The sequence below is a fragment of the Pipistrellus hanaki genome, assembly GCF_964339955.1.
Source record: "Pipistrellus hanaki genome assembly, chromosome: 5".
Classification (NCBI taxonomy): domain Eukaryota; kingdom Metazoa; phylum Chordata; class Mammalia; order Chiroptera; family Vespertilionidae; genus Pipistrellus; species Pipistrellus hanaki.
Genome location: NC_140507.1, coordinates 89291992 through 89312482, shown reverse-complemented (window position 1 = coordinate 89312482; position 20491 = coordinate 89291992). Strand labels below are relative to the sequence as shown.

Sequence of the window (20491 nt, the reverse complement as noted above, 5' to 3'; positions counted from 1 at the left end):
GGGATTTTTTGTTCATCATCTGTGATTCACAGAACAAAAGCTCAGAGTAGCTGTTCTCAAACATTATGCTGCCTCATTTTCTCTTGTCCGGACATCCTTCTTCTCATCCACCCAGGTGGGACTTCCACATACTGTCTTTGGTTGTACTCGGGCTGCAAGAGTTTTTGGAGGGAACACGGGAGTCCATGGAGAACTCCTAAGGGCTGCTCTCACCGAAGGCATGCGATCTCTGTGGGTGGCTCCTGTAAGACAGGTTTCAAAGTCCGAGATGGAGCCACCTGATGCCAAGTCCTTCACTGGTACCTGTGCACAGCTGGTTAGCATCCACCTGCCTCTGCCTTCTAGTTGTTTCTTAGGAAACCTAAGCATTGATCCCCCTCCGATGAGAGGCTGGAGCAGCCCTTCCAGGAAATACACTGCTAACGTTCTGCACCCAATCCCAGTGTAAGGGCTTTTCCCTATACCAGCAAACAATTCTATGACACCAGAGGGAGTCCTACAGTTCAACTCAGTTCTGACACTGTCTACCTGAAGATAATGTCAGATCCCACAGGTTAAGGGCTCAGTCTTACAATACCGGCCCCACCCCTTCCGACTGCCACCCAAAGTTCAGTTGTCACCTGTGCTTTGACCAACTGGCTATAGATTGGAGATTCCCACAACCCCCTCCTTGGGTTTGATTAATTTGGTAGAGTGCCTCACAGAACTCAGAGAATTGTTTCACTTACTTGATCACCGGTTTATTATAAGAAGATAAAACTCAGGAACAGCCAAGTGGAAGAGAAACACAGGGCCAGGTATGGGGAAGGGGCAGGGAGCTTCCACGCCCTCTCCAGGTGCACCACTCTCCGAACTTCACCTGTTCACCAACCCAGGAACTCTCCAAACCTCACCCGTTGGTGTTGTTGTGGAGATTGCATTACGTAGGTAATGTTAACCTAAAGATAAAATGCCTTTCAAAGTGAGAGGCAACAAGCATTTATTTGAGATCAAAGCATAACTATTCGGGAATCACTGATTCAGACAGAAACCCAAATAGTGTTCTGACAAAGGCCAGAGGTATTTATGAGAAGGGGAAAGGGAGGAATTACATCCATAGAAGGAAGGCATTTCTATTGATGCCGGTGACATAACATAGTGATGTTAATTCTAAACAATTTTTTAATTTGCAGTCCAGTAGTCCTAATAACTGCTTTCTTACTGTCTTTGCAAACAGTTCTGCAGGGCACAGGGTTGCTCTAGGCTCAGTTCCAAGGTGATTCTGCCCTGCTTTAGCATTCCAAGGTTTGAGGCATAAGATGTGCAAGGCAGTTCCTGTGGGATAGCAGCGCCAGCTGCATTTTAAAGTGGCTCCTTATTTTTTGTTACATTTTTCCCCTTTTGACGAATATTATTCCTTAAAAACATCACTGATCAATTATCAGAAAGCAGCGCTGATACATTATTAAAAGCAATGGTCCTCCATTTTCAGGAAGTTTTGTTTTCCTGCCATTGCCAGTCCCTTGTCGCCAGGAAGGCTCATTCCCAATATGTCTGTCCCACGTAGGAGGGTTTCTTTGACCTAAAGGAACACTGGGCCATATTTGAGCAACAAGAGCACCAGAACAGCGGAAGGCTTTCCCTCTATGGATGAATTCCTCCCTTTCCCCTCTGCGTTGATGTGGGACAACTCATTGTTCAACATGAGAAGGAGGCGGAGCTGGAGCCACTGGTCTTTGCCAAGCAGCTCTCGGTGAAACTGTGCTGCCAGCTCTGCCTCAGTGTGTTTAAGGACCCTGTCATCACCATGTGTGGGCATACATTCTGTCGAAGATGTGCCTTGAAGTCGGAGAAGTATCCTGTGGACAATGCCAAGCTGACGGTGGCGAACAACATTGCCGTGGCCGAGCAGACCAGGAAGCTCTCCATCCACGGCAAGCATGCTGTCAGGCAGCAGGGGTCAGGAAACCCACTGTCATTGAGGTGGACCCCCGAGGGTGCCCCTTCATTATTAAGCTCAGTGCCTGAAAGGACCACAACATCAACTGTGACTATAGGCCGGTGCGGTGTCCAACAACCCTAACTGCCTGCTCCTTCTCAAGATGAATCTGGAGGCCCACCTCAAGGAGTGTGAGCACATCAAGTGTCCCCACTCTAAGTACAGATGCACATTCAGTGGGAACCAGAACACATATGAGACCCATCTGGAGACCTGCTGCTTTGAGGGCCTGAAGGAGTTCCTCCAGCAGATGGATGACTACTTCCTTGAGATGCACGTGGCACAGGCCCAGAAGGATCAGGAGGCCACCTTCCTGTGCTCCATGCTGGGCAAGCTCCCAGAGAAGATTTACCAGCTGAAGAAGAGCCTGGAGCTCAAATTCAATGTCCTAGATAAAAACCAGAGCAAGCTGAGCGAGGACCTCATGGAGTTCCAGAGGGATGCATCCATGTTGAACAATGAGTTGTCCCACATCAACGCATGGCTGAATATGGGCATCCTAGGATCCTATGACCCACAGCAGATCTTCAAGTACAAAGGAACCTTTGGTAACACCAGGGCCCCATCTGGTGTCTCTGTGTCTACTCCATGGGGGACCTGCTCTTTAGTGGCTTCTCTGAGAAGAACATCAAGGTATGGAACAAGTGTACTGCCTACAAGTGCCAGAGACACTGGAGGGCCTTGATGGGATTATGCTGGCACTCTGCCTCCAGGAATTCAAGCTCTACAGCAGCTCAGCAGACTACACCATCATTGTGTGGGATATCCAGTACCTGGCAAAGATGAACACAATCTGGGCCCATGACAACCATGTGCACACTGGTCCCCTCACACAACATGCCCTTCAGTGGCTCCCTGAAGGCCATCAAGGTCTGGGACATTATGGGCACTGATCTGAAGTTGAAAAAGGAGCTAGCAGGCCTAAACCACTGGGTGTGGGCCCTGGTGGCTGCCCAGAGCTACCTGTACATTGGTTCCTACCAGACACTCAAGATCTGGGATATCCAGACTCTCGACTGCATCCATGTCCTATAGACATCTGGTGGCAGTGTGTACTCTATCGCGGTGACGAATCACCACATTGTCTGTGGTGCCTACAAGAACTTCATCCACATGTGAGACATTGAATCCAAGGAGCAGGTGCGGATCCTGACAGGCCATGTTGGCACTTTGCATGCCCTAGTGGTCATCTCAACACCAGACCAGACCAGTCTCCAGTGCATCCTATGATCAGTCTCCCAGGGTCTGGAGTATGGACAACATGATCTGCACACAGTATAACTGCACTGGCTGTGCCCCGGGGCCGGCTCTTCTCAGGGGCTATGGACAGCACTGTGAAGGTTTGGACTTGACAAAATCCAGGCCATGTCTTGGCTTCTTCGGGGCCCATCGCAGGCCTGTCCAAACCGGGCTAGTCTCAGGGTCTTTGCCTGCCCTTTTGGGGATAGGTGGGCAGGCTCGCCAGGCCAGGCAGGGTCCTCCTGATCCTGTATCCAGCAAGTCTCTCTCTGTCTGTCTCTGTCATCATTGCTGCCAGGATAGTGCCCAGACTCTCTCTCTGCACTCCAGGTATAATGCTCGCCTGCTCCATCCTCTACCCCTGTACCTGAAGGACACTCTAATGACTGAATGATCCTGGCAGGGCCAATCATTTGTATATTTTAACTTAACTGCATAGAAATGTAAAGTTTTAAGTTACAAAAAGATTTTGGATAACAATTTTTAAATACATATACCATAAAGTAATTATTAAAAAGTTTTACCAAAAAAAACTTTTATTTTATTTACATCTATTTAATTTACTAAATTTAAATAATTACATTTAGATTAGTCAAACATTTTATGAGACATTAGATACATTTAATTATTATTCCAAACTATTTTCCTGTTGACAAACCCTATAACAGAGATAGCATGAATTTATTTTTAGTAAACCCAGATAAAATATAATTTTATATTAAACATTGCTAACTTTAATAACATTGCTGTTTTAATTAAACCAGCAAATGTAAATCTACTTTGTTATTAAATCTTTTCCCAAAGCACATGATCCTGAAAAGCTTTGTGTTAGTTCCTGTTATATTTAATTTAGATAAGTGGTTAAGTTCTTTAAGCTAATTAAACAGAGCTTTTTATATAAACCAATTTTTATTAATGTCCTCTACATACACATACATACATAGACATAATCAGAGATCTGATTACTTCATTTAATAAAAGTTTTTAACCATTAGTCAGGTATAGTAAAAATGTGATATGCAAATTAACCATCACATGGTCACAAGATGGCTGAGCCCACAGTGGAGGTGGGTTTCCCATAACATAAGATGGTTGCACTCACAGCAGAGGCAGGGCTCCCATAATGCAATCAGGGACCTGAGGCTGCATGGAGCTGGGTGGGGCAGGAGACTTGAGGCTGTGCGCCCCCCCACACACCCCCCAGTGGAACTTGACTGGGGACCTCAGGCCACATCCCCTGTCCCGGCACCAAGCCAGGGGACATCAGGCCATGCCCCCCCTCCAGCGGGCCTTGATGGGGGACCTCAGGCCACGCCACCTCAAGGTGACCTCAAGGCATGCTCACTGCCCTGGTGCCAACACGGGGTACCTGAGGCCATGCCCCCATCCGACAGGGCTTGATGGGAACCTCAAGGTGCACCCCATACCCTAGGGCCAGGCAGTGGGACCTCATCCCACAACCCCCACTTCGGTGCCAGCCCAGGGAACCTGAGGCTGCGTCCCTGCCTGGTGTGTGCTGGGGCTTAATGGGAGACCTGAGGCTGAGCCCCCACCTGGAAGGGCAAGACGGGGCACCTGAAGCTGCACCCCCCACCCAGCGGGGCTTGACAGGGATGGGGCCAGTCGGGTCTGGATCTCACCCAATGAGGGTGGGCCGGCCGGAGCCGGGTCTCACACAATTTCGAGGCATGTGTGAGGGGGCGGGGACTTAACTCTGGGTCAAGGAGAAAGATTTTCATATACATTTTACTAATTTTATTTCACCTCTGACACTTCCATTATAGAGAAAGGGCAAATAGCAATATTAAAATATTTCCTCTAATTAATTTTCTTTTAATGTGCACAAATTTTGTGCATCAGACCACTAATTTATATATATGCCTAAGCAACCATTACAACCAAATAACCTGAATGACTAAAACCACTGGTCAACCAGTCAACCAGTCGCACCACCATGGGATAGATGCTCAATGCAGGAGCTGCTTCCTGGTGGTCAGTGTACTCCCACAACTTCCCGCGGCCAGCCAACTGCCCCTGGTCCCTCCCCCTGGCCAGCCAGCCAACTTGGCCCCTGGTGCTAAACCATTCCTAGATGATCTGCTTCTGGGTAGGAGTTTCATACACAGTAGAGCAGTTCCCTCGCTGCAATCTATTGAAAGTCAGCCCTTGACACAAGGGCTTGTCTCAGTTCCATCCTCTCCCTTCCCCAGGGGCTGCCTGCCCACTGCGGTGATGGCGCAGTGGCGAGGGAAGGAGGGGGGGAGGCAAGGAACCGCGTGGTGGCAGGGCACCAACAGCAGCATCAGCATCCAGCGTCTGTCCCTTCCATGTCCAGCCTGGCAACTGTCGCCTTCTCTCCCAACCTCACTGAGCCCATGGGTGGCAGCACATGTGGCCCCTTTCTCAGGGAGTCCAAGGTCCCACTCCCTCCTCGGGGCCAGCAGCCAACCTCCTGTGGTCCCTCCCCATTCCCCTCTCCCAGGCCAGCAGGCCCTGATCAATCTGGCCCTAATTGCTGGCCAGTCCTAGAGACCCACCCATGCACAAATTCATGCACTGGGCCTCTAGTTAATTTATAATAGTTGGAATAAGTTGTAATTTAAGTGGCTAAAGCTTTAAGATTTGATAAACAGTTTTTAAGGAATGGGGCTGCTTAGCAAAGGAGCCCATACAGCTACTTATGGGATTTTTTATTGTTGACAGTGTTACAGATGTCTCCCATTTTCCTACCTTTTACCACCCTCCACCCAGCCCCTGCCCCAACCCAAGCCTTCCCCATACTATTGCCTGTGTCCATGGATTATGTATTTATATATATATACATATCCCTAATATGCAAATAGAACGAACAGTGGAACAACTGAACAACTGGTTGCTGTGACATGCACTGACCACCAGGAGTCGGGCATGGGACAAAAAGATTTGCCATGTGGGACATAGCAGGCATCAGCAGCAGGCAGCAGAGCATGGAACATGGTGGGCATCGGCCACATTGGGATGGTGGAGCAGGTGAGGGAGGATACCAGTCACTGTCATTGGAGCAAACCTCCAAAGATCTTAGGAAGAAGACCTACAAGGCAGTATCCATGGAGTGGCAGCTCTAGCTCCATTTTAAAATAGCTCCATTTATTATATTTTTAAAATATGGTTGATTATATCATTGGCCATTTGGTGATTGGTTCAATCTCCAGCCCCTTCCTGCACATCAGGAGGGGGACTGAAACTTCCATCCCCCATCACATGATTGGTTCTCTGGGTAGCGGGCTTCCCATCCTCATATGAGCCAAAAATCACCTCATTAACGTAACAAAAGGCACCTTTGAAGGCACCTCTCAGCACAAGGAATTCCTAGCAGTTTAGCTTTGTGCCAGAAATGGCTAAAGACCAAATATGTGTTTATTATAAATCACAATGTCACAACTGCCCTGGCCTGGACAGGGCTTTTCTCCCATCCTCCTCCTCTCCATTGTCCCCCTCAGCATCACCTCCATACCTCACTGAGGTCATACTATGGGCCAGACAGCATATGACTGTTTACAAGGACACCTCTTCTCTCCCTGACAATATCCCTGACAGGGTGGGCTGCTCTGACTCCATGCCACCAATGTGGAAAGAAACTCAGAGTTCCTCTAAGACGGCATGGCCAGGAAGTGGCAGATCTAATGCTTTCAGCTCAGACTTCTATGCCTTAAAAGATCCATTTCCCCCCAGTTTATCCTGTTCCCTTCCTTTGTTAAATTTCCCCCTACATAAATCATTAAAATTGAAATAAACATGTTCATTTTATTGATTTGTTTTCACCCTGCTGACTTCCAAAATTAATTCAAAAAGGCTTATGATCATATAAATCAATAAAACCAAAACTTGTTAACTTCTAATCACAGATACAAAAATGATGCATGAACCACTGCTCTGTAGCCCTTTTATGGGTTAGAGTCCCTGTCCTCAAAGGTCCTTTTTGAGATACAAGTCAGAAATGGAAGACCAGAGCGGGAGGAAGAGGTGATGGTAGGGAGGCTCCGAGCTTCCTGGCAACCAGGACGAAGAGGAAAGCAGGCAATGCTACAGCACACTCTAGGTGGCGGTCCCTGCTAAGCTGGGAAAGCTGTGGATGTGGATATCGGTATGAAAATGGTGTCAGGCCGTGAACATGCAAGGGCTGCTCCCTTTCTAGCTTCTGTGGTCCTGGGACTGGTGTGCTGCCAGGGCTTTAGAGAGAAAAGAACCTGAATGTATTACTGCCTCTACCAGGAGCCCCTGAGAAAAGGAAGGTCCCCACTCAGTGCGAAATAATTTTTGCCACTGAATATTTTGTTGAGAGTTTTGTTGAGAGAGTTACCAGATGAGGTCTGGCCTGGAGCAGGTCTGCCTCAAGCCTGCTGGAAGTGAATGGGTTCTTCACTTCATGTGGGAAAGATTTCACAACATGAGTCCAGGTGGGGTTTTTTGTTTTGTTTTGTTTTTATTATTATTATTAAATTGTTGTCTGTGTACATATCTTACCATTCCCCCCATCCCATACATACTCTCCCTCCCCAGAGTTTTGTGTCCATTGGTTGTACTTATATACATGTATACAAGTCCTTCGGTTGATCTATTATCTCCCCCAGATCTCCCTACCGTCCCCTCTGTAATTTGACAGTCTGCTTGTTGCTTTACTGTCTCTATATCTTTTGGTTCATCAGTTTATAATGTTCTTTATTATCCATAAATGAGTGAGGTCATGTGGTGTTTCTCTTTCATTGATTGGCTTATTTCACTCAGCATGATGTTCTCCAATTCCATCCAGGTTGCTGATGAGAATTCCCTTTTTTTATGGCAGCATAGTATTCCATTGTGTAGATGTACCATAGTTTTTTTTATCCAATCATCTGCTGACAGCCACCTAGGCTGTTTCCAAATTCTAGCTGTTGTAGATTGTGCTGCTATGAACATAGGGGTGCATATATCCTTTCTGATTGTGATTCTAGTTTCTTGGGATATATTCCTAGGAGTGAGATTACTGGGTCAAATGGGCATTCCATTTTTAGTTTTTTGAGGAGACTCCATACTATTCTCCACAGTGGTTGCACCAGTCTGCATTCCCACCAGCAGTGCACGAGGGTTCATTTTTCTCCACAACCTCACCAAAAGTAGGTTTATTAAAACTGGGGGCAATGAAACAAAGGCTTAAGGTAGGAGAAGCAATAGGAGAAAGTCAGTGAAAAGGGGGGCCTTGGAGATAGATTCAGGGGATAAGCCTGGGATGAGCTGCTGCTGCCCACAGCTACCCTGGTTGCAAGTCCCAGGAGGTCCCTTAGAGTTTAGGAGAAAAGGAACAGCGGTACAAGATGTGGATGTACTCTGATTCCTTTCTCTTGAGACTTCTTATCTTCCTTTACAGTTGGCTGTAATCCTAGGGGAGGGTCTTAACAGAATATTCATTAGCTTTTCAGATATGTCCTTCTAGGTGTTGATTCATCACAATGTGTGCATAGAGGGATCAGGGTTATCTGGTTAGTTTTAAAGACCAGAATTGAAGGGGGTCCGGGACTAAGGCTGTTCTGTCCAAGGATTGTCTAGAATGTGTAAACCACTATTCCTAAGTGTCTTTGATTAGGAAAGATAAAACCTTGTGATTCATTTAAATTGCTCAAATCATTTGGCCTTATTTAATTATTTTGTCTCAATTTCCCTTATTCTACTTGCCATGGAATGTCCCTAGCTTCTTACTCTCCTACCAACTTTTGTCACCGCCTGTCTAGACACCTGAAGATAGACTAAGGAGAGCATTGTGTTCCTGAAGATAGACTAAGGAGAGCATTGTGTTCCTGAAGATAGACTAAGGAGAGCATTGTGTTCCTGAAGATAGACTAAGGAGAGCATTGTGTTCCTGTGGGCAATGTGAAGGCTGGGGCACCCAGGCCTAGGCTATGGTGGGCACCCTGGAGAGGCTGCTGGAGGGGCCTTGCTGCATGGCCCTGGGTGGGGGACAGAGATCATCGGGTCTGAGTTATAGCCCTCAGGACAGGAATGTTCATTTCGAGGCCAGCTTGCCCAACTAGGAGTCTCAGGATGTGGCCCTGTGTAGGCTGTGCTGAGCCCTCTGAAGCCATACTGTCTAGATGAGTGAATGCGTGAGGGACGTGACTTCCTCAGGTATGCACATGGGGTCTGTCTTTCTCCAAAGCCCTGTCTCCTTCCCCTGCATGGAAACTGCTAAAAAGGGATGCCCAGGGACAGGTGCTAATGCCCTGGGGGCACAGTCAGGCCAGCGCCCACGTGGGGAGGGTCTTGGTGTTCACTGCAACCCCCTTCCCCCTTCGCAGAAGGTGGGCTGTGATGGCGTGATCGGCTCCAACAAGCAAGAAGACAAGTGTGGTGTGTGTGGAGGGGACAACAGCCACTGCAAAGTAGTCAAAGGCGTGTTCACTCGCACACCTAAGAAGCTGGGTGAGTGAGCCCCTCCCGCTGGCCCTGAAGCCTGACTGTCTACAGCTTGTGCTTGGGGCTCTGTCTGGGTTCATGACTCTTCATAAGGGTGAGGTGGTGGGAGAACCTGAATCAGGCAGCTTGAGCCAGGCTCCAGGGTGGGTGAGGTACAGGGCGAGTACGGGCCCAGGCGAGGGTTCAGGTCAGAAGATGCCAGAATATGGGTACACAGGGTGGGTCTCAGATGTCTATTTGAGGGCAGGGGCTTGCTGAGGCCACCCCTCCCCTGCCTTTTAGGGCTGTGGGCCAGCTGGGGTACCTTGTTCCCTGTCCCTTCGCTGCCTTTCTGGGCGGGAAGTCGAGACCCACGAAACACTGGGGCCTCTGTAGCTGTCGTTGAGGGCAAGGCTCTCCATGCCTTGTCAGCACCCCAGTGACTCCTCTCCTCTCATTTGTCTTTGTCTCCCTGAATCCCAACAAGGTTATGTGAAGATGTTTGAGATCCCCGCAGGAGCCAGACACCTGCTCATCCAGGAGGCGGACACTACCAGCCATCACCTGGGTGAGTCCCACAGCCCAGGAAGGTGGTCGTCCTACCGCTGGCTCTACCGGGTATGGGCAGCGCCCCGGGGTGGGAGGCCTGATTGGAGGGACTCCGGTTCCTGGCTCAGCCCATGCCGTGGACCTTTTCTGGATTCACCTTTTGGTGGAAGAGCCGTGCGTTTGGATCAGAGGGCTCCGGGCAGCAGCTGTGGCGGGATATGTGCCCCACCCCACCCACCCCCAGCCCACAAGAATGACTCCCCACCTACGGCTAACGGGAACTGCCCCTCACCCACTGGGAGGCAGGCAAGTCTGCAAGCAGGAGAGTCCTGAGTAGCCTCCCCACACACCCTGACCAGAGCGCCTGCGTAGAAGGTGGCCTCAGGCAGTGTATTTGCATATTTTCCATTCGTGAACTTCTGCATTCCTGAGATTCTGTCTAGCGTAGAGATCTCTGACTGCTCTTGAAATGTGGAATGTTCCAGCAGCTCTGGATGCCCCTTCCCACATGGCAACCCCCAGCCGGAGGGACTGAAGCTGCCTGTGGCCCATCCTCACCCACTCCCCAAAAAGGCGTCTGGGCCCAACCTTCTGGGTAGTCACAGGGCCCAGAAGTGATGCAGGGGGCTACCGGGAGATCCTGATCAAGTCCCTTCCCCCAGTTTGGGGCCCACCTTCTTCCGGGTCCCGCGGGACTCAGATTGGTTCAGGACCTCACCAACTGGCATCCCTGCTGAGACGTGACAGAGCACATTTTCCTTTAATTGTCATTTTTCTTCTGTTGTTACTTTAAGAAGAAACTTTATATTGCTACCCAAAATGCAAAACTAGTACCACTTGCCTTAAACAGAAAGCAAGTATAAAAGTCAGTGCCCCCCGGGGAAAAAAAAAAAAAAGACAACCAAAGACTCTAGGTCCCAGGTCCCGTCTCTGCAGGAGAGGAGAGAGAGCTGGTGACACGTGAGGACCCATGACACCTACTGAGGCTCACTGTGTGCTGTAGACAGAGAGTTACAGGAGGCTTGTGTGCAGTTACCTCCTCACTCTGTGCCCTGTCCGCTCCCCAGGGCCCCCTCCACACATGGGACGCGTGAGGCTTCCTGACCAGCGGGGTCCTCAGCTCCCAGGCATTCTGTGCAATGGCCTGAGCGGCCCCCAGTCGGGGCAAGCCTCTCCAGGAGGTATGGGGAACTGGTGCGGCCCCAGGCCGGGCCCCTGTTACAGATGGGCTGGGGAGACCCTGATTTTCAGCTGGACATATGCTCACGCCATGGCAGGAAGCTGCCCCAACATTGTGCCCTCGTGTCCAGCAGACACCCTGCACGTGGGGGGTTGAGGCGGCAGGCAGCGGCCCTGAGTGCCTGCTGAGTGTTCCAAATAGACTGCAGAGAGGAAGCCTTGATAGCTGTTTCTACTTCTGGGCAGAGCCCCTGCTCCTCCAAAATCTGTGGGGGCAGGTCTGAGAAAAGACCCTGGGGCCCTAACAGGTTTGGCTCTGTGGATAGAGTGTCGGCCTGCGGACTAAAAGGTCCCGAGTTCGATTCCGGTCAAGGGCATGTACCGTGGTTGTGGGCACGCACATCCCCAGTAGGAGGTGTGCAGGAGGCAGCTGATCAATGTTTCTCTCTCTTACCAATGTTTCTAACTCTCTATTCCTCTCCCTTCCTCTCTGTAAAAAATCAATAAAATATATTTTAAAAAAAGACCGTGGGCCTGGCAGAAAGGCACGAGTTCTGGCCAAGTGGCAAAGGAGGAGCCCGGCTCTCAGGTGATTTGGACTGTCTGGCAAGGACACTCCCTGCACCTGTCCAAAACAGTGTGCGCCCCCCCTTTCTCCCCCCACCCCCCACCCCCCCGCCGCCATCCTGGCCTCCCTCCAGCGTGCCTGGATCTTGCCCCTGGTAATCGTGGTGGGGGCTCCCTTTTGCTGTTTTCAGCCGTCAAGAACTTAGAGACAGGCAAGTTCATTTTAAACGAAGAGAACGACATAGACCCCAATTCCAAGTCCTTCATCGCCATGGGCGTGGAGTGGGAGTACCGGGATGAAGATGGCCGGGAGACGCTGCAGACCATGGGCCCCCTTCATGGCACCATCGCTGTGCTGGTAAGGCCCCAGGCCGGGGGCAAGTGGCCACTGGGGAAGGATGGAGCCTCCTGCATCCTTCAGGCCATGCTTGGAACAGCCTCTCTGGCCCGTCCATCCTGTGTCAGAGAGGGGGACAGGCAGTTGGGGCTCTGGGCCCTCCATCGCTCCCAGTGACCTCAGGCACTCTCCCTATAAGGGTTCTGGTTTCCCTGCTGAGTGACACCTGTAGCACCTTTCATCATGCTCCCTCATGTCTGCCATCCAATCCCAGTAGTATCACACTCTGGAGTAACGGACAGGGTTCAGGATGCTAGACCACCAGCCCCCTGGGCTTGTCCCTGAGCAGGCCTGGACCCCAGGTCTTCGACTTCATGAGCACGGACTGCTCCTGGTTAGGGGAGTACCGAGGGGGACTTGATTTTCTAATCACTTTTTTAAAATCAATTTTAATTACATAATATATTTTATCTGTTAAAAAAAAAAATCAAACCGCTAGAGATAAAACTAAGGTGAGTTCACTGTGGTGGGGGGACCTCACCCCTGGGCACGCGCTCCGATTGCTTCCCCTGCAGGGACAGGTAGGCCTCGGGGCCTGCAGGTTCTGCATTGGTAAATTCACCTACTTGCAAAAACGTATCTGTAATCCCCAAATAAAAACTCAGCGTGCTCTCCACAGACAAACGCAGAGCAGAGGCATGCATGCTCCAGCTGAGGGGGAGCCAGGGACCCTCTGCTGCTTGTCTTAGCTCCTACTATAAACCAGTGTCCTTTTCACAGGTATTTAGTGCCACATTTCTCACATGTTTGTGCTCTAATGGGATGGTTTCACTGTTTAAAATGGCCCCAGACATAGTGCTGAAAGGCTCCGTGTGGTTCCCCATGGTGAGCAGCTGTGGGGTGCCCCCTGGAGCCCGTGCAGAGTCGGGGAGCTCCTTGCAGGCTGCGTTACAGGGCCTGGCCCGGAGTCAGATGGCAGGGAACTAGCACCATGTATTAAGTAATGGTCCTTACACAGAAAACGTGTAAAAGATAAGGTTACATGTTGACAGTAGATGAGAATGCCATGGCCGGAATCTCGCAGGACCCTAACACCCTGTGAGCAGTGGGTCAGTGTTGGGGACTTTGTAGAACATGATGACCTACAGCGAATACCCAGACTGGGCTGTACGTTACCTCGACTGACACTTCTGAACTGGCTTCGAGGAGGCGGAGGTGGGGCAGACGCATTCACGGCCGTGTGGGGGCGCAGGTCATCCCGCAGGGAGACACCCGGGTCTCGCTGACGTACAAGTACATGATCCATGAGGACTCGCTCAACGTGGATGACAACCAGGTCCTGGAGGATGACTCCGTGGGCTATGAGTGGGCCCTGAAGAAGTGGTCCCTGTGCTCCAAGCCCTGCGGTGGAGGTGAGAGGCTCCTCAGGGCGGGAAGGGGCTTCTAGGGGAGGGGCTTCTGGAGCCCCCAGGGCCCTGCTGACTGCCCGGCCAAAGGCACATCCCAGGCATGAGAAGACGGCCCCCAGGGAGGTTGAGGCAGTGATCTGTGTCTGGGTGACAAGGGCCTAGCCCTGCCTGGGAGGGAGCAGAGTGTGAGCAGGAGGGAGGTGTTCAGGGCAGCAGGCCTAAAGCAGCCAGAGGGCATGTGTGGGGTCTGGTCGATGCCAACATGAACCTAAATCAGTGCAGGAGGCAGGAGCTGGCCTGGCGGGAGTTGCTGTGAGAGTGGGTTGGATGGGTTACCATGGCATCACGAGGCAGGGCACAGGGAAAACGTAGGCTGGCTGGAAATGGGTGGGTTCATTCAGAAAAGCCTCCCAGACCTTCCCGGGCAGCGCTGGGTGCAGAGGGGTCCCTCCTGCCCACACCTCAAGAAGCCCACAGGTGGGCGGGACATGGAGGCATACAGGAAGCTCTGATTTGCCCAGAGTGGTCCCTGCTTCTGCAGGGTGAACAAGATCAGAGGCAGAGATGACGGCTCAGCCTGCAGGAGCAGGGGCCAGCACAGACCTCCCTCAGGTGCCAAAAGGGGTTCGCTGAGGGGCTGGTCACCCACTCCCTGGCACTGGCAGAAAAAGGCTTTTCTCTCCAATACTTGCACCTGGTAATGGTGTCCCCAACTCCTGTTGAGCCTCCCCAACCCCTGTACATTTCCTCTGCGTGTCCTGCTGATTCTTGCTTCTACATATCTCTTGGACCCACCTGCTATTACCATCTTCCAAGCCCTGTCACCCCTTCGCTCTCTCCCTGGCCCTGTGTGTCCACTCACCCCCAGAGTGACCTAGTAAAGAGGCAGATCAGACCATATCCCTCCTGGTGCCGTAACCTTCAGCAGCTCCCTCTGCTCTGAGAATACAAACAATTCTCCTCATGGCCCCCGATGTCCAGGCAGCTTGCTAACCTCTCCACTGCTCACCCTGGCTTTAGATGCTTCTCCTGGGCCTGCCATGCTCCTGCCTCAGGCTGTCTTCTCCCCTGGAGGCTCCTCCCCTGCCTTCCCCCTCTCCTTCCTGTGATGCATCCAGATGCCCAGACTGAATCAGGCTGCCCCACCATATTCCCCCATGTCTCGCTCACTAAGCTGCGGTGCTGTGGCAGCTGGCAGTGGCACTGTGACCTGGTCTCTGTAATTCTTAGTGGGGAGGGCTGTCCTATGCATTGTAGGATGCTGAGTAACACTCCCCCAGTTGTAACAACTAAGTGTTCCAGACATTTCCAGATGTCCTCATGTGCAAAGTCATCCCCATTTGGGAACTGCTGCCCTAGACTGGTGGGAGGAGACTCACGGGACATGTTCCCATGGTTAGCCAACTCCTGGGTCATGCCAGGTCCTCGGTGCATGTTAGTGTAAGGTGGAGCAGATGGCTAAGCAACAGGAGAGGAAATGAATCCTTCCCTCTGTCCCAGGATAGCCACGGGGCAGGGAGCAGGTGGTTGCTCTCCCTGCCTCTCACCCTCACTTCCCTAGGGTGCTGGGAGGACACAGGCTAGACACCGCCAAGGCCTGGCACACTACCCCACCCCACCAGAAAGTTGGGAAGAACGGCCGAAGCTGCAGGTGAATCTGCCCCTTTGCACCCCGTAGAGGGGCCACACTGCCCCAGTGAGCCTCCTCGAGCTCTCATCTTCAGGGTCCCAGTTCACCAAGTATGGCTGCCGCCGGAGGCTGGACCTCAAGATGGTGCACCGCAGCTTCTGCGACGCCTTCCCGAAGCCCAAAGCCATCCGCCGGGCTTGCAACCCGCAGGAGTGCTCCCAGCCCGAGTGAGTGCCTGGGGCTGCCCAGCTGCCTGGCTCCAGCCTCTGGGGCCCACTAGAGAGAGGAGAGGGCAGACCCCCTCCCGGGGCCGCAGTGGAGGGAGGTCTGGGATCTGGGTCCACGGGGGCGGGGGTGGTCTGGGCCTCATATTCCCTGAGATGGGTGATGGGTTCATTGTCACTCACCATGTTTTGTGGAGTCTAAGAGGCTGTGTGCATCTGAGGGACAGCAAGTGGGTAATGCTCAGGTGAGGGAAACTGAGGCTCGGGGTATAGGGCTAGCTTCTGATCCTGTGGAAGATGTTTCCAAGACAGCCCATTATTTGCAGGACCTTGGGCAAGGGTGCAGCAAGCTTATGGGGCACCTTTGTGAGACGAGGGAAGGTTGTGCCTGAGAGAGCAGGAGGCCCTCCCTCCATTCACCGTGGTCACAGGGGACTGACCATGTGCCTCTCTGCCCCGGCAGATGGATCATGGGCGAATGGGAGCCGTGCAGTCAGAGCTGTGGGCGGACAGGCACGCAGGTCCGCTCCGTGCGCTGCGTTCAGACCCTGCACAACAACACCACTCGCACCGTGCACACCAAGCACTGCAACGACGCACGACCCGAGAGCCGCCGGGCCTGCAACCGTGAGCTCTGTCCTGGACGGTGGCGGGCCGGACCCTGGTCCCAGGTAAGTGGGCCCCCTGGCCCTGTCCTATGTTCTCAATCCCCAAACCGAGCTTGGGCAGGACTGAGGTGGCTGGGACATCCCACCTTTGCTGGACTCAGTTCATGCCCTGGGCCCCCTCCCAGAGGTCTCAGGGCACCAGTGGTGCCAGGTAATCAGTGCTCTGTTCAGAAACCCAGTGGAAAGTGTCCTCAGGGCAGCCTGGGCTCCCGGGAGGCTGAGGGCAGCCTGGGCTCCCGGTTCTTTTCTCTGAAGGTGGCTGTGTGGTCTAGAAGGTCAGCTAAGCTGGCAGGAGGGGACACGAACCAATGAGGGCTTAGACTTGGGCTGGAAGGAGTAATAAGTCTTGGGGACTGAGGAGAGAGCTGAGCTGATGTAAGCACTGACATCTAGCTCTCAGCCAAGACCAGCCTCAGGGTCCATAATTCACTGGGAGGATCGCAGGGCTCAGAGGTCGGTGCACTCGTGTTTATGGGTTATCACAAGGAATGCTCAGAGCACAGTTAGGGAAGGGAAGAAGGCCATGGCCAAAGCCAGAGGAAACCGGCACCTGCTTCCAGGTGTTCCTTCCGGTGGATTCACCATGGATGCACCTAATTCTCCCGGCAGTGGGTGCAGCAACACACACCAAGTGCTGCCAATCAGGCAGCCCACCCATGCCTGGATGCCCAGGGTTTTCACTGGGGAGTAGTCACGTAGGCAACGGACTAAGGGACAAAGACTGACAGGGTGCTTCAGGCCTGGGCTATCCATGGCCACCCGCACCCGAGGATATCAGTTACCGAAGCTCTAGACCCCAGCAGGAAAGAGGGTGCTCAGCAGAAATCACATTGCTGGTGCAGAGCAACCCAAGCATGAAGAACACTCACCAGACAGAGCATTCCATGGACTTGGCTCCCTGGAGCTGCCCACGGGCCAGTCCTGCAGACGGCCTTTTTGCAGGGTTTAAGCAACCATGTCTGCTGTGTAGGGTTTAAGCAACCATGTCTGCTGAGTCAACCCTTTCTCACACACAGGGCAAGGACTTGAGAATTATCCTTGCTCACGGCTGGGCCAGCTGTGAGCCGAGCCAGGAGTCTGGGTGTGACTGCTCCTGCCAGCCCCTCCCCATGGAGAAGGCAGAGGGGAACAGGGGCTGGAGGGGCCATTGAGGGTGCTGGTAGGGGGATGGTCATCTGCCAAAGCCTCTGGGACTCCGCGCTTTCCCAGTGATCCCCTGTGCATAGCAGGTTTTTCTGGGTCTTGGGTAGCGCATAGCCAGAGCACTCAGAAATGCCGGGCCCTGCATAGTCGCTCTCTCTAACTCACAATCACTCTGAGACATAGGTATGTGTGTCCCCTCTTAAGAGCCCAACAAGACAAGACTGAGGCAGCCACCGAGGCTGGGGTGAGGCCGGGCCAGCCTGCAGTCCACACTCTCTCCGTGCTCCTCACCACCTCAAACGAGTTATGGGATCACATGCGTGAGGGACCCACAGAATGGGAGGTGGCCCCTGACTGGTGACTCTCCTCCTGCAGTGCTCTGTGACCTGTGGCAATGGCACCCAGGAGCGGCCGGTTCTCTGCCGCACCGCGAACGACCACTTTGGGATCTGCCGGGAGGAGCAACCTGAGAGAGCAAGGATCTGTAGGCTGGACCCCTGCCCAGGTAAGCCCTCTGCTGCCCTGTTGCCTGGGCCCCAGTATGCAAGCCCCAAGGCCAGGGCGTTGGTCCAGGCAAACACTCGTCCCACAAGTGGCCTGTACTCAGCGTCCTTGGCCTTGAAATAGAAGTGGAGGCCTCCAGGCAAGGGCTGGGCCCTTCCCATGGTGGGCAATATAAGGAACAGCTCATCTTCAGGCAGGCCAGGCCCTGATGAAGGATGGGGTGGACTCAGCCCGCCCCTGCCTCCCTGACATTCCCTGTTGGTCTGGGAACTAGAACCAGACTCACAGCGACCACACAACAGGGCTCAGATAAGACACATGCCCTGTACCTTGCACAGACAACAGCCAGAATACTGGCTACTTAGACACCTTGGCAAATGCTAGACCTGTGACCTCTTTTGGTCCCTGATACAGCTAAAGATGTAGACCCCACACAAGTTCTGTCTACAGAGAAGGGAGCTCAGGGGGGTCAGGTGTGCCCACCCCAGCTTGGGGCAGGGTTGGTAGATCCCAGTCCACTGGGTCCCTGCATTCCTAGAGCAGGCAGTCTGTGCTCAGCTGGGGAGCAGGCCTGGGTGTGGAGGAACAGTACATGGGTCAGGAGGCCAGCAGCGCCTGTGTGGTAGCTACTCCATAGCTGAGACCAGGATGCAAGGGTGCAGGAGAGAGAGACACAGGCCCATCTGTCATAAGGGAGAGCCTGGAAGGCCCTCATTGCCCTTCCCAAGGATGCCAGGGTCTATGGAGCAGGGGGCAGGGGAGGCCTGGCTGGTGCCCCAGCGGCCGCAGTCCCTTTCTCTTCCCTCTAGGAAACATCTCCGACCCCTCTAAGAAGAGCTATGTGGTTCAGTGGCTGTCCCGACCAGACCCCGACTCGCAGGTCCAGAAGACTTCGTCAAGTAACCGGCCCGTTTATAACTCTGCCTCTGCCCTCCAGTGCATGCCCTGCGCCTTGTGGAGCTTGCCATGGGCTCCCCTCCTCTCTTTCTATGGAAAACTCCCTTGACTCTTGCTGAGTGCTCTCGGTTGAATCTGTTTTCTCCTGGGCCTCTGTGCTCGACCATCTCCTTCGGAGCTGCTGGCCACCTGGCCGGGAGGGCCAGCCTTCCAGAGGCAAGGCCCCGGCACTGGCCTCTTGTGGGGGGTCCGGGACCTGGTTGGTGATGGCTTGTAAAGGGTCAAAGATCTGTCATGGTGCTGGTAGGGCCAGCAGCCAAAGTGAGAATGTGACCACTTGGTGACCGCCCCGCAGGGCCACATCCCTCCAAGCTGGAGCTGTAGGTTGGAAGTCAAGGGGAAACCTGCCCATCCCCTTTCAAATGCACCCACCACCCAGAGACTGGGGCTCTCGAGGCCTGCAGTTTGTGTGCTGCCATGCTGGGCAGCCCGGCCCTAAGGGTCCAGCGTTTTATTGGGGGCTTCCCGGCTGCCTCTTCTGCTGCTGCTGCTGCTGCTGCTGCTGCTGACCCTGTGCTGAGTGTGTCCTCCTGACTCATGTGACTGTGGCCTGTTTCCTGTGGCCTTTGTGTCCAACTCACACAGCCCTTGCCCCCAAGCCCTGTCTCCGCAGGCAGGTTCAGGTCTAGCGGAGGAGGCCTGGTATGTGTCCCTCCGGTGGGACAAAGGGACACACTGCCACTCCCATTCTTTGTCCATCAGCTCCAATGGCCTTTCCTTGTCATGCACACATGGCCCCATCCACAGGGGTGAGAGCGTGAGAGAGTGAGAGACTGATGCGGATGCGGCCACCTGCCAGTGTGAACAACTACAGAATTACCTCAATTTTTATTGCTTTTTTGCTTAGACAAAACTATGTAGAAAATGCCTTAAAGTTGAAAGGTAACAGAATTGGCTGCTAACTCCAGCTTCAGAGCGGGATGTGATCCAGGTGGGAGGCAGAACCAGGGGGGGAATGGTCTAAGTTATCCACCTTTGGCCAAGAGTAAGGTTTCTCAATCAGGTGGCCTGGCTCCCTGCGCCCCTTGGCCTGTGCAGGGACCCGCGCACTCTCCGGCCACCTGTGTAGGAAGGACCCCCACTGGCCAGTGGCGCTGACTGTTGCTGGAGCCCTTGTGGGCGCTCCCACAGCTCTGCCTTACTCCAGAGGGCAACATTCTGGCCCTTCCAGTGACCCGTGTAGCGCTCCCGCCGTCACTCCCACCGCACACCCCAGCGCTGTCCACCCGTGAATATGATAGCATCCCCACCAACACCAGCCTCCTGGCACTGATTACTGTTACGTAAATACTCGGTGTGTACTAATTCTCACGACTGTTAACTTCCAACTTTGACTAGGCCACGCGAGTGACACGAGTGACTCTGGGAAGGTGCCGTACACTCCTGGGCATTGTTCTCTCTGTCTACATGCACTTTGGTTTATCAGGGATATTTTACTAGTGTTTTGTATGTATTTATGGCATATTATATAGGTTCCATTGTCGTTGCTTTCCAGTGTTGTTTTTTTTTTAATGTGACCATGTGAGTGTGTGCCAAAGTGACTGTGAAAACAACCTTTTATTCTTATTAACGCTGGAAGGACTTCCTGTCATGCAGCCCACAAATAAACTCAATAAAAGTTCAGTGAAACTGAGTGCTTGGGTTCGGCACACTGTTGGCTTGCTCCTTCTCGTCCTCTCTATGGCTGATGGCACATGGAGCT

The 20491-nt window shown here is 52.8% G+C and overlaps 1 protein-coding gene and 1 pseudogene across 3 annotated transcripts in view; both read left to right on the top strand.

Annotated features, from left to right (window-relative positions):
• The window catches only part of ADAMTS2 (ADAM metallopeptidase with thrombospondin type 1 motif 2), a 237261-nt gene that overhangs the window by 208108 nt on the left and 8662 nt on the right, over positions 1-20491 (top strand). Inside the window, exons 14-21 of one of the 2 annotated variants that reach the window (XM_084885158.1) lie at positions 9526-9649; positions 10110-10190; positions 12109-12275; positions 13507-13666; positions 15388-15520; positions 15981-16188; positions 17704-17833; positions 18642-18731. In XM_084885158.1, the coding sequence (XP_084741284.1) occupies positions 9526-9649; positions 10110-10190; positions 12109-12275; positions 13507-13666; positions 15388-15520; positions 15981-16188; positions 17704-17833; positions 18642-18731 (1093 nt within the window). The remainder of the gene's footprint in view (positions 1-9525; positions 9650-10109; positions 10191-12108; positions 12276-13506; positions 13667-15387; positions 15521-15980; positions 16189-17703; positions 17834-18641; positions 18732-20491) is intronic. The other variant, XM_084885159.1, reaches the window with a different exon arrangement.
• Positions 1667-3330, top strand: LOC311622625 (E3 ubiquitin-protein ligase TRAF7-like; annotated as a pseudogene). The gene has a single exon. The product of its transcript is annotated as an E3 ubiquitin-protein ligase TRAF7-like (transcript).